Source organism: Chironomus tepperi, unplaced genomic scaffold (genome assembly GCF_022539635.2).
Source record: "Chironomus tepperi strain 1889 unplaced genomic scaffold, CSIRO-AGI_Ctep_v1 contig_310, whole genome shotgun sequence".
In the NCBI taxonomy this organism is placed as follows: Eukaryota; Metazoa; Arthropoda; class Insecta; order Diptera; family Chironomidae; genus Chironomus; species Chironomus tepperi.
Genome location: NW_027226432.1, coordinates 313,216 through 326,186, shown reverse-complemented (window position 1 = coordinate 326,186; position 12,971 = coordinate 313,216). Strand labels below are relative to the sequence as shown.

General features: G+C 28.4%; 2 protein-coding genes across 3 annotated transcripts in view; both read right to left on the bottom strand.

The window, feature by feature from the left end:
* The window catches only part of LOC139092909 (putative mediator of RNA polymerase II transcription subunit 29), an 81,693-nt gene that overhangs the window by 45,891 nt on the left and 22,831 nt on the right, over positions 1 to 12,971 (bottom strand). The window lies entirely within an intron of this gene.
* The window catches only part of brat (brain tumor), a 32,904-nt gene continuing 22,176 nt past the window's right edge, over positions 2,244 to 12,971 (bottom strand). For both annotated transcript variants that reach the window (XM_070643479.1, XM_070643480.1), the window contains exons 2-3: positions 3,960 to 7,021; positions 2,244 to 3,400 (exon numbers count right to left, since the gene is read on the bottom strand). In XM_070643479.1, the coding sequence (XP_070499580.1) occupies positions 3,990 to 6,701 (2,712 nt within the window). In that variant the 5' untranslated portion in view covers positions 6,702 to 7,021 and the 3' untranslated portion in view covers positions 2,244 to 3,400; positions 3,960 to 3,989. The remainder of the gene's footprint in view (positions 3,401 to 3,959; positions 7,022 to 12,971) is intronic.

Below are 12,971 nucleotides of genomic sequence, written 5' to 3'. Positions count from 1 at the left end.
CAAACTTTTTTTAGTACAGTAATCAGGTGTTTATTGTCCTCTAAAAGTCCACTAACTCACCATCCCATTATTCACCTCAAAAACGCACTAAATTCCAAAATAATCCCAATTTATACAATTAATAAATTTTTTTGTGGTGGCTTTTTTTTTGTAAGTGTAAAAATGTAATATGGAAAAATAAAATAAAAACAAACTTATGACCTATGAAAAAAAAAATAAGAATAAGAATTAAAAAGACAAAAAAAAAACAAACAATTTGTAAGACAATTAATTAAATAATTAATTAAGAAGAGATTTTTTTTCCTTTCGATAATATTTCGAGAGTTTTTCCTTAAAAAATGCATTAGTTACTGTATTCTATTTCCTATTTTTAATTCATTTTTTTTTCTTTAATGTATCACAACACATCCAAATAAAATGCACAGATAAAAACTTTGCGACAACCCTGAATCAACCATAATAAAAAATGTCGTATAAAAATTGTGATAGAGATAGAGAGAAAAAATGTTTATGAAATAACCTTAAAAAAATTGATATTTCTCAGTAATCAGTAATAAATATATTTTCGGTCTTGAAGTTCGTTCGGGTCGATATCAAAAAAGTCTCCGAAATTTTGAGTGATGGAAAACAGAAAATTTTATCTGATGGCAAAAAAGTTTACATTTTTTTTTGCCCCCAAAAACGGAAAAAAAGAAATTTTCTGTGTCACTCCGAGGAGAAGTTTTTGACATCAAGTCTGTCGAACTTGCAAGACATCCTTCATAATAAAAAATATTATGCATCTGTATTGGAGTGAATATGTTTCATCATTAAGGTAAATTTAATCAATCATCATTAAAAAATATTTAAACAGGTAAGCGAACACTCCAAATAAGAAGAAAAAAAAAATGAACTTACTTATTATTTATTGGACACTACACGAACGTAAATTTGTGTGTAAAATTCTCATTCAAATTTAATATATTTAAAAACAAGCATAATATTTTTATACAGTATCAAAAATTTTTTCGTTTTTTTCCATACTTTTACGTAATAGAATTTTTTAATTTTTTTCTTTTTGGAATTTTTTGTGTTTTATCATTAAGTTTCTCACAAAGAAGAAGCAAACTTCATCATCAAAAAAAAAACTTTCAAACATAAATTTTTTCTCATTTTTCATTACTTTTTGGCTCCAATAATACATTTCAATTAATTAATTTATTTAAGTATTTTTTTGTCTCATAAAAAAATTAGGGAGAATTTATTTTTTAAAAATTAATTAAACTTTCCGAGAAATGTTTCAATTAACTTTAAAAGTCTTTCTCCCTTCTAAGAAAACGTCAAACCAATTCTCTAAAAACCAATCTTTTGTTCTCAATTGTTTACTAGATTCAATTTTTCAAAAATTATGAACTTTTTTTTACTTTAAATTATTCCTTTCGATATTTAAAGAAAATCTTTGCTAGGGTGAAATTGATGGAAATTGATTATAAAAAATTAAATCAAATCTGCCTGAGGCAGAAATAAATTAAAAAATTCTAAATCGTTTCCCATGCAATTTATTGAATCTATTTTGAAATTAAATTTCGGCAATTTTTTATAAAATTTCTAATTTAGGATTTTAAAAAGAAAGAAATGAGAATTATACTATTCGATAATTTTTGTCCTTGCAATTTAACATTCTTCTATTGAAAAAATAGAAATAAATGAAAGTCTCATAGTGAGTTTTAAAAGTATTACGCACTGAAAACATTGCAAAATCACCTCGTAATTTATAGGTAGTCATGAGAAGAAAATTTGTTTCATTTCTCTCGCGATATTTTTTAATTGTAGAAATATCAAGGAAATTGAACTTTTTTATTGAATTTGAAAAATTTAAATGAAAAATAAATTGAAATATATGAAAAAATTTCATTTATTTCAATTTATTTGACGGTTATTTTTAAAATTCAATAAAAAAGTTCAATTTTCCTGAAAAAATTAATTAATTTATGAAGAAATTCTTTTGATTTTCTCAACTAGAATTCGTTACAATTTTTTTTTCATCATCATTTTTTAGTTTTTAATCATTGTGTATATGTATGTATGAGTGTATACGCATAATCTACTAGTAAAAGAAGAGATATATCATATGTCTTCCCTTAAAAATATTCTTTTTTTAATTTAAATATATATCATGAAAAACGTGAAAAATTACAACAAATATCCATCATTATTTCATTTTTATATAAGATTAATTAAGCAGTAAGTTTTTTTCATTAAGAAACATTATTATAATTGTAAAAAAATACCTAAGAATTTTTACTTTCAGTCAGCAAAGTTTTTTACTTTTTGTTTTCCCGAATTTGAAAATTTATTTAAAAAAAATCTGTTAAAAATTCTTTTTAAATAAAAACCTAATTAAAGAAACATGCAGATATTGAGAAATAACGTTTGATTATATGATTATATAGAGCTTATCGGAGATTTCATAATCAAACATTCACTAACGTATTTATATTTATGATATCGCATTAAAATTTAATTAATTAATAAAAAAAAATTATTAAATGCCACTTTTTCATTTTTCAACTTTGAATTCAATCAATTTTTAAATTTTTTCATATGTTAAGAATTTTTTTTCATCATTCATCGTAATTAAAATAAAATTTACTTCTTTTTTTTTATACAGCATTAAGTGGTTCCATATTTTTCCTTATAAATTGTTCCTTGATCAGTCATTTCATTTTTTTTTTATTTTATCATATTTTAAAATATACTTTTTAATAAGAATTCATCATTATTTATTATTGGTTACAAAGGACGCGTACTCAACAAATTCCTATCGCTTTTCTGCTACGATTGCAATAAATTAATATGAAAAAAAAAATTATTTGACTTTTTTTTAAGCAACAATAGCAGAAAAACAAGAGTTTTCGACAAAATTTTTTCATGAAATTCGATCTACTATCATGTTTGTTCGTACAGGTCAGATTTTACACATGTAAGCACATGTTTGATATGAGCAAACAAATATGATATTAGTTCAATGATGTATCAATTATCATTTTTTTACTTGTATTCCCTAAATTGTTCATAAATTAATTTTAATTAATATTAAAAATCTAATACATCAATCTAAATTTTACAGAAAACAACAGAAAAAACTTCTACGATGATTATAAAAAAAATCAATGATGTTTTTGTTGTATAGACTAATTAAAAATGTTTTGATACAATAATTATGTTGTGTGTAAAGGTTCTTCTTCATTCCCTCACAATTATTATTATTTATACTGTTTTTTGTGTGTGTATATTATGTATAAACAAGAATGATGGTAATGTAACATGAGCGTTAATTCAAGTTATTTTCACTTTTATATCTTTGTAGAATTGTGTTTACTCAGTTTCTTTATTTTTTCAGGATACGCTGATTAATCATCTATTTTTATTAATATCAATTTTTGCCCATCATGTTATTTTTTTTTTATTGATAGGAAAAATGTTTATTATTTTTGTTGTGGGAAGGAAAAAAAAGAAAAAAAAAACATTGATTAAATGATGTTGAATTTGCAAAAATAAGAAAGATAAAAAATTAAAAAAGTACTCGAGATCTTATCGAGCAACTTTAGCGCATTTTTGTTCCAGAGATCAGTATTTTCAAATTTAACGGTTTTTTAAAATTCAAATTTTTAACGGTTGTCAAAAATTTAAATTTATTCAAAACAACGCTTTAAATGTAATTAAAAATCATTAATTACCGTACATAGAGATGGATTTGGGCTTCCAAACCAATTGATACCAGAATAACTCAATTGCATGGAGCTAATGCTTTAAACAAGAGCATTCTACGATGTCTGATTGCCCAGATCTCGTCCCTTACCCAGCTAGCCAGCCAGCCAGCCAACCGAAAGTGTATTATTAAGCACCCCTTTTTCTCAAAAATGCGCTATAAATTATTTATCTTAGAGAAAATAAGTAGAAAAAACTAGAAAACTTACCATTAAAGAAACTTGAAAGTCTTGTTAGTCTTACAATCCGATTGGAGGAACTTGAACGTAACGATATATGTATAAACGATAATCCTTACTGGCCAAAACAACACTTCCATCATCCATTAATGCAACATCAAAGCATTGTGCATGTTTCACTTTACTCTCCAACGCTGATACTAATTGTCCATCTTGTGTAAATATTGTTAAATTAAAGTTATTATGATTGTCTGCAATGAGAATTTCTCCATTTGCGTTAATTCCAACACCAATTGGATAATTTGTTATTCCTTCGCCTCCAATTTGCCGTAAGAATGTTCCTTCATAATTGAATACTTTAACACAATGTGCACGATTGTCACTAATAAAGATTTCCTGTTTATCATTAACTACAACGCCATTGGGAAATTCAAGATGTTTACTACATCCGAATTTTTGTAAAACATTTCCATTCTGATCAAATATGATGACTCTCATAACTTTACATTCGACAACAATAATACGTCCTTTGTTATCAACTGTGACACCACGTGGATGTTGTAATATATTGGCACCAAATTTGCGCACAAATTGACCATATTGATTATAAATTTGAATTTGATGTGTTGGTGATCTTTCTGTAACAATAATATCGCCTGACGTACGAACAACAGCAACACGATTGGGATATAATAATTGACCATCACGTTTTCCACATTCACCAAATTGAAATTTAAATCGTCCTTCCTTATCGAATATTTGAATACGATGATTGTTAGTGTCAGCAACAATAATGTCATTTTGAGCATTAACTGCAACGCCACTTGGCTCTGTAAATTGACCTTCCATAACACCAAATTCACCAAATTTACAATGATAAATCATTTTTTGTCGTTTAATTTGTGACTTTGGTGGAAAGATAGTTGTTGAGATAAGCTTATTTGTAAGATCTAACATTGAATCGGAATTACCCGATGAGAGAGTATTTAATGTCATAAGTGTATTGGGTCCATTACCAATATTATTATTATTCATATTATTGCCATTCATTGGGCCCATCGACGAATACTGATCAGGCATATTACCAAATATATTATCGGACATACCATTACTCCATTTCTCATATGGATTTATATTATTCGGTGTTGTCTGTTGATTCATAATCAAATCATTACCAATAAATGGTCCCAAACTATTAATACTTGTAAATCGTTTGCTTAAAATTGAACCTGTGTCAAATGTCGAATGCAATTGATTTGGAGATGATGAGGAAGTGACTGCTGAATTACTAGAACTACCTCCATTTGAGAATGGTCGTTCAATTGATCCCATACCACCATTATGACAGCCATTTAGCATATTTTGTGTTAATATGACATTCATACTACCATTCGTACTTGGTGGACTGCTACCATTTGTAAGTGTACTTGTTGGTCGGGCAATTGGTGGTTGTTTTCCAGTCACCGATTCACTATTCGATCTAATATAGCCGAATGTATTTCGTACACCAACTTGTATCGCTTGATAATTTGATACAAAATCTAATTCATAAATTGACTGTAGATCATTAATGCTTGACATAAATGTCTGTAATTTTGTCTCCATTATACGACGTAATGTACTTAATTCATTTGGTCCAACACTACGTGCAAATTTCTCAACACAATCGCATGATGTAAGAACTTTCTCAATCTGCTCTTGTGATTTGGTCAATAATACTGATTGTGACATTGTTTTGGCATTATAGAAACTGTCCAATTCCTTGAGCAATTCCTGTTTTCGTTCATCCAACATCGAACGATAAAACTGGTATGTTTCATTTATTTCATTTTGCGCTTTATGGTATTGTATTTGAATACGTGTTGAATTATGTTCATTACTTTTGAACATTTGTTTCATATCTTGAGCTTTAATACGAAGATCATTTATAAGTTGCAACAATGATTCAACCATTTTCGGTGTCTGATCTGGATTGTGTTCGCAATCGTGAAGACCTGTCTGATGATCAATTACCATACAATCCTTACAAATCGACATCGAGCATGTACGACAGTAGAATTTTAATAATTCATTTGTATGTTTATTGCAGTAATAACGATTTGATTTATTCAAACCAGCACTCGCCAAAATACTGTCTGCATTTGATAATGCCAAATTTGTTAAAGGTGGTGATGGAGCAGAATTATTGGAATTTTCATGTTTACCAATATTCAATGGAGGTGGTGCAATAATTGAATTCATCATTGATTTAATCATGTGACTTGAATCGTCTTTTCCTGTTGGAATTAGACGATCAAATGTGTTCATTTTATGTGAAAACAATTCGTTTGTTGATACTGTATTCGATTGCTGTAAGTGATTAATACGAAAAACACTATGACCATTAAAACAATGCATATACTGATGAGCTGTGACACAATTTGCGCATAAATAATTTACACAATCAATGCACTTTGCAACTGCATCAGATTTCTTATTTTTACAGCCTGTACAACGTGGTGCGTAGAATGATTCAGCTAATGTTGCCGATTGTGCAATGGCCGCAGCCAATGATGTTGCGTCGTTTGAAATCGGATGTGATGAGTCGATACTGCTATTACTGTTGCTTGTTAATAAAAAATCATCGCAAATTCCCGAATCAGGTGGTGAAGTTCCCGAGCCTGTTGTAAGCGGTGAATCACTAAGATAATCTGTCGCTGGTTCGCCAAATGATGAGTTTGTTGTGGCACCTGGTAATGAATCTAATGATGGAGTTGGAGATGATGAGGCCATTGCTTGTGAAACATCAACAATTGACGTAATTATGGGGCATGGCCTATTACAGATTCGTTCTCGTTTAAAAATTCTCTTCTCTTAATATTTTATTCCTCCTTTCTTTATACTTCGTCTACTTGATATATTGATTGAATGATTGATTGAATTAATATCAACAATGTTATTTTTTAACGTCTTCTTTCTTTCCTCCTTCCAATTGAATTCCAATTTAAGTCTTTTAAATTTCAATAAATACTTTTTTCTCCTATTTTGTTGTTTTTATATTTTTCTTAATGATGCTGATACCTTTTTAATAACAAAAGGATTATTTCGTGGAACTGTAAAGAATAATAAATAAGATTCATGAGTATGATTCATTCAAAAGGCAATAAACTTTTTGTAAGAAAAAAAATATAACAAAGAAGCAGATATTTTTTAATGAGCGATTAAAAAACGAATGAGGTTGTTGTGCAACATAATTGATAACTCGTCGACGAATATGAACTTCTAAATGATGAACCTGAACTTCATTTCAATTACATTGTATTTTGTCTGTATTAAATATATATATTTCGCATTAATAAACTGAATTAAATAAATGTATGTATACACAGCAGCATATGTTTCATGTAAGCACTATCGTTGTAAAATACATCCATCTCTCATTTGCAATCATTTGCATATTTCGCTGCTTTTATTTTTTTTCCACTTTTAGAAGCTCTTTTTTATATTTTACTGTTTGCTTTACTCTCCACAAAATTTAATGCTTTTGCTAAAAATACATAGTTGAGCCATATTGCAATATCATATTTAGCTGTCGTCAGGTGATTCATTGGAAACGATGCATTCATAATACTTTCATTCCCATTCTAAAATGCATTTAATGCAACTACAGAATATATATATAGTCATAATTAGTTTGTTTTATGCAGATATAATAGAATATTTTTTTTATTTGCATCACAGTTCAAGTAACTAAATACTTTATTTATGTTTATAGTGCAATAAATTTAAAGTTAATTTATTGAAAATAAAATATAACAATTGAGTTTAGATTTCAGTGAAAAACAATTAAGCACGTTTGAAATGTAGAATTAGCTAATCAGGTTACTGGATGATTGATGATAAAAAGTTCTGAATTTATCACTGCATTCGATGCTAGTTATAAGTTTTGACAGCTGACAAGCTCTAAACTCTTATTTGACAATGTAAACATTGAAACAGAGTTGTACAACAGGCGCAAAAACCGTACAATTTCTTGAGAATTTGTATTGTTTTTCTTACAAAACCATACGAATTATCAAGGAATTGTACGGTTTTTACCCCTGTCATGTGTGTCTATTTTGCAACTCTGCTTTAAAATCCCACTTCACATAAATTCAGTAATCAAAATTTATAGCCTCAAAAATCAATCAAATAATTCAAATTAATGTCGACAAAACTATACACACAAGCAATTAATAATCGGGATAATTTATAGCACATAGTAAAATAACTCATACTCATTGTAATAATATTTATATTTCTGACGCTTGAAAAACAATTAATTTTAAATAATCGAAAAAAAGAGTCGCAGTGAATAGGAAAATAAATAATTGATTTCCCGACATTAATAACAAAACAATTCAATTGTTTTACACAAAATTATGATTTTTTTAACGGTAAACTTGAACATAATTCATGACATAATGATATTAGCATTTAGAAACCACCATTGATATGGGGTGTAAAAGTGAATTATTGATTGAAACTTGATGACTATCTTTTCTATAAAATATTCTTTACTCGACTTGATATCGTCATCGGCAACAGCTTTTTTGACTGTTATTTAATGCTTGCTGATGAATTAAAAATTAAGTTAAGTTAAATTAATGCACCCTTCTGATATTTCATGATAATAAAAATATACAACGTATAGGCGAGTCGAGTGTGTAACTAAGAGTAACTAAGAATATTCACAGATGTTTACATTTTATTATTCCATTTTAATATGAACCCCATTTTCAATTTATCCATAAGCCAAACAATTGGGAATGAAATGAATGAGAGCAAAAAAAAAGAAGGAAAATTATCAAATAATCCCATAAAAATGCAGCTTTTCATTACTTTTTTCATTCCACCCCTAACAGTAGTCAAGTAAATAACAAAGAGATTTTTTTTGCACATTCTGTAATGGTGTCATCTACTGAAATTAAATTGAGATTCGCTCTTTCATTAACAAAACAAAACAAAAAAACAACAATAATAATAAAGCTGGATGGTGAATAGGAGTAAAAACAGCAGTAACAACGGCAAATGGTTCGACTCGTGCACTCAATCTAGATTTTCATCGTCACACAGAAGAGGAAAAAAAAAGGAATTTTTAATCTATTAGCGTATGAATGTGTCGACCCCTAGAGCGCACCATACCCAAACACATGTATTATTTGCAGCTGCCATTTCTAAATTTTCAAATCCCCCGAAATAAATGATGTTGTTATTAGTACCTATATTCATGTACATGCATAGGCCGTCTGTCTCGATTCTCTTTCCTTTTTTCATTCACGCACATATTTCACAAACACACATAATTTTCTAATATATCACACTCATATTTCTCCATTCTATGTATATATTCTAAAAAAGGAACGAAGAAGAAATGGAAATGAAAAAAAAAAAACGAATTTCATGGTTGAAGCATAGAATAAAAATTTATATTTTTGGTGAACAGATGATAGAAGAAAAACACATAATCTTGTGCACTTGAAAAACGATCACATTCTACATTTAATCTACCTTTTCTTCTATTTTTGTTCTTCACAACAACAAAAAAGAGCATAAAAGAGAAAAATGTGAATAAATAAATTTTTTTTGATAATTGCTTAGTTGAGCACAAAAGAAATTAGCATGGCAAAAGGACTTTTTTGCAGCCTTTTTTACACTTTGCTTTGTTTTGAATTATGGTTTAGGTCGTTTTGTGGTTGAGTTCAATCTACTGTGTATTAATTCATTTGCTTTTCTATTTTTCGTATTTCATGTTCTTCAAAATTAATAACTAAGGGCAATTTTTGATGGAATGATGGAGAAAATAGGGAACCAGAAATCCTTTGGGAAAATTTAGTTCAATTCATGTGAATTTGTTTACATGAAGTTTTAATTGGGGAATTATTGTTCAATTTTAGAAACAAAATGTTGATTATTCATATTGAATTTTTGCAATAAATTTCAATATGTCAAATTTTATGAAATAATCAAATGAGAAGAGCTCAAGAATCAATTTCATAAGTTATTAAGAGTCAAGGTTCAAGTCCTTATTCAACTGAATTAGTTTTGTAGTAAAAAACTTGCTCTTTTTTGTAATTCCAAATCCCATACAAAGTACTAAATGAATTTATTCGAAATTTAATTAAATTTTGGACTTTTTCATTTATTTCAAAATACCTAATTTATGAGTCTCACACGAATGAAACATTGTATCCAGATTGAAATACACCCAAAGTGTTAATAGAAATATGTTTTATTTACATCATCAAGTAGATTCATTTTGGCCTTAATACATAGCATCTCATAAATATCTCATTCGTAATATAAGTAAAAATTTTATTCTATCAGAATAAATTAAATTAAAAATTTATTTTCTCATAGGAAGCAACACAGCATAATTTGCGCATGCTTAAGTGCTAATAATGATGATAATAAGGACAATGATAGAGACGAAAAACGAAAAATAAGAAGGAAAAAAAAATTTCATTAAACAAAATTTACTCAAAAAATTAATGTTTTTTGTCTCATCCCCTTGAGCGAATCATCATGAAGAAGGGAAGCAACAGAGAGGACAGAGAAGTAAGCAAGTTAATGGAAATAGCATTGAATGTCATAAGAAATAGAAAAACAAGTGCCTTGAGTTCTCCCCACAAACAACAAAGTAAAGTTTTCTTCTTCCTATTCCTACATAGTTTCAGTTTATTAAGCACATAAAAAACTTTAACATCCTCTCTTCTCTTTTCAGATTCAATGAAAATCATTTAAAGAACGACATAGAAGAGAAGAAAAGAAAAATGCTTGTGAGCATTTTATTGAATGAAATATAAAATCATAAGACTAAACCAGTGAGGGTGGAAAAAAAGGCAAGTTTATCTACAATACCTTCTACTCTGATTACAGAAAAACACATCGAACGATTATTATTACATAGAGTAATAACAAGAAAGCAAAAGAAAAGAAAATATATAAAGGTTTGGTAGTTAATTTAATCAAATACTTATATTACATGATGAGGGACATGTGTGACATGTTTATATAAAAATGTAGCAATCGTAGGAGTGATTAAGATATTCGGTCTTATACCTTAACCATATTAATAAAGAAACTAACGACTAAATATGGTTGAAAATTACATTGACGTCATGTCTTAAGAGGGACATTGCTAAATAAACACAATTATTTTTGTGGTGTATACACTATAATAATAATAATCCAGCACAGGTTTAGGTTTTTTAATGGGAAGCCTTTAACTACTTTTATTTCTTTATTTTGTCGTACACGTACGAAGCATTCAAGTGCGGGGTAAACGAAATGGCAGAATTAAAGAAAATGAAATAAAAATTAAAGTTGAAAGCATTAAATGAGGGGTGGAAAATGAAACTGGATATAGAAGGAAATGAGCATTTTCGATTAATGAGAGCTTAAAAAAAAGTTTCATATTTTGTTTCTTTCATTCTTATGTCTTTTCTCATTCCAGGAAGCAGAATTACAGAAGAATTCACTCCCCCCACTTTAGATTATTCTCTGCTTTTTCGGGTCAAGCTATTTAAGCATTCAAGTGATTTTGTTGAAAACTAGAGTTGGAAACTTTACGTGATCTTGCCAATTTGTATGCTTCTTTGAGAGATTACTGTTTGGATTTAACTTTGAAATTTTATGGAACAGCTGTTGTAGAAATGCTTGGGAACAGTAAATCATTTAGTTTATGTTTGAGTTTTGTCAAATTTGAGGGAAGGATAAGATTTGTTAGAATGATTAGAAGAGAAAATGCATTGAAAGTCGAGAGTTCGAATCTCACTTATGTAAAAATAAAATCATATAAGAAAAGAGACTGTTTAGAAGATTTTTTGCAATTTTTTTCGATACTTCAAAGTTAAAAATCATCATAAAAAGTTTCCAGCCCTAAAAATCTTCCTCATTCCAGCATTACAAAATCTTCAAGTGCCATTTGCGCGAAAAAAAAAGCTTTTTTTTAAACTTCCATTTATGTTTGTGTGAAAGGAGATATCGTTCCTCTTTTGGATACGAAAGGATTCATGTAATAAAAAATTTAAATTTAAGTACAGCATAATCATTTTCATGTGCACAATTTTTTGTTGAGTACGAAGAAGTGAAATTGAAGATTGGCAAACAAACTAAAAAGAAGCGCTAGCGCTAGATTTTTTTTATGTATTTTTCACTCTGTTTTCCTTACACTTTACTTATATTTCTTAGTATACCGCTCGAAAGTCATAAAAGAATCATAAAGATTGTGTTGCATGAGTCCACGCGCTTCAATGCCGCATATCTCTTTATCTATATTATGTTTCTAAGAGTACATTATGGAAAGCGAAGATGTAAAAAAATAAAAAAAAATTGGCAAGCATCACATTGACTGTGATTTTTATGTTCTGAATATCTTTTTATTTTAGTCTTTGCAAAACTTAAAGTTTTAAGACGCATAAAAAAAGTTTTAAAAAGACATAAAAATAACCTGGGTGGTCTTAAAAAGTAGAGGAATGAAAATTGTGTGACAAAAAAAAAAAAATTTAATCACAACAAGTGCATTGTGCCTCACTTCCATACATCCAAGTTGATTATTTTCCAGTGAAAATGACAAATGTCGAAAATGTGTTTACCAAAAAAAAACTTAAAGAAAAGCAAACGAATTATGTCTTCTTCTTATCATCGAGTTCGTGTGTCGAAATGTTTCCATTTTAATTCTTCATTCAGTGAGAAAAGAAAGCCGTAGAAGATGAGAGAAATGTAAATCAAGAAACCCCGTTTTTATTATTTTCCTTTCCTTTTTTTTACTGTTGCTTTGCTACACAAAAAAATAAAGAAAGAATAACAACCACCTCTCATTCTACTCGCGAAGCAACACCCGCCCAAACCACTATGGAAATATTTTTTTGTTTTCTTTACGTATTTTTTCATCCTTTTTTCTTTCTTTTCATTCATTTTTGTGGGCTGATTTTTAAGCTTTTCTTCCTGATTTTCATTTCATTACATATTTTTCCTTTCAATTTCTATCTTTTACGCTTTTAAACAATGGAGCTTTTTTTA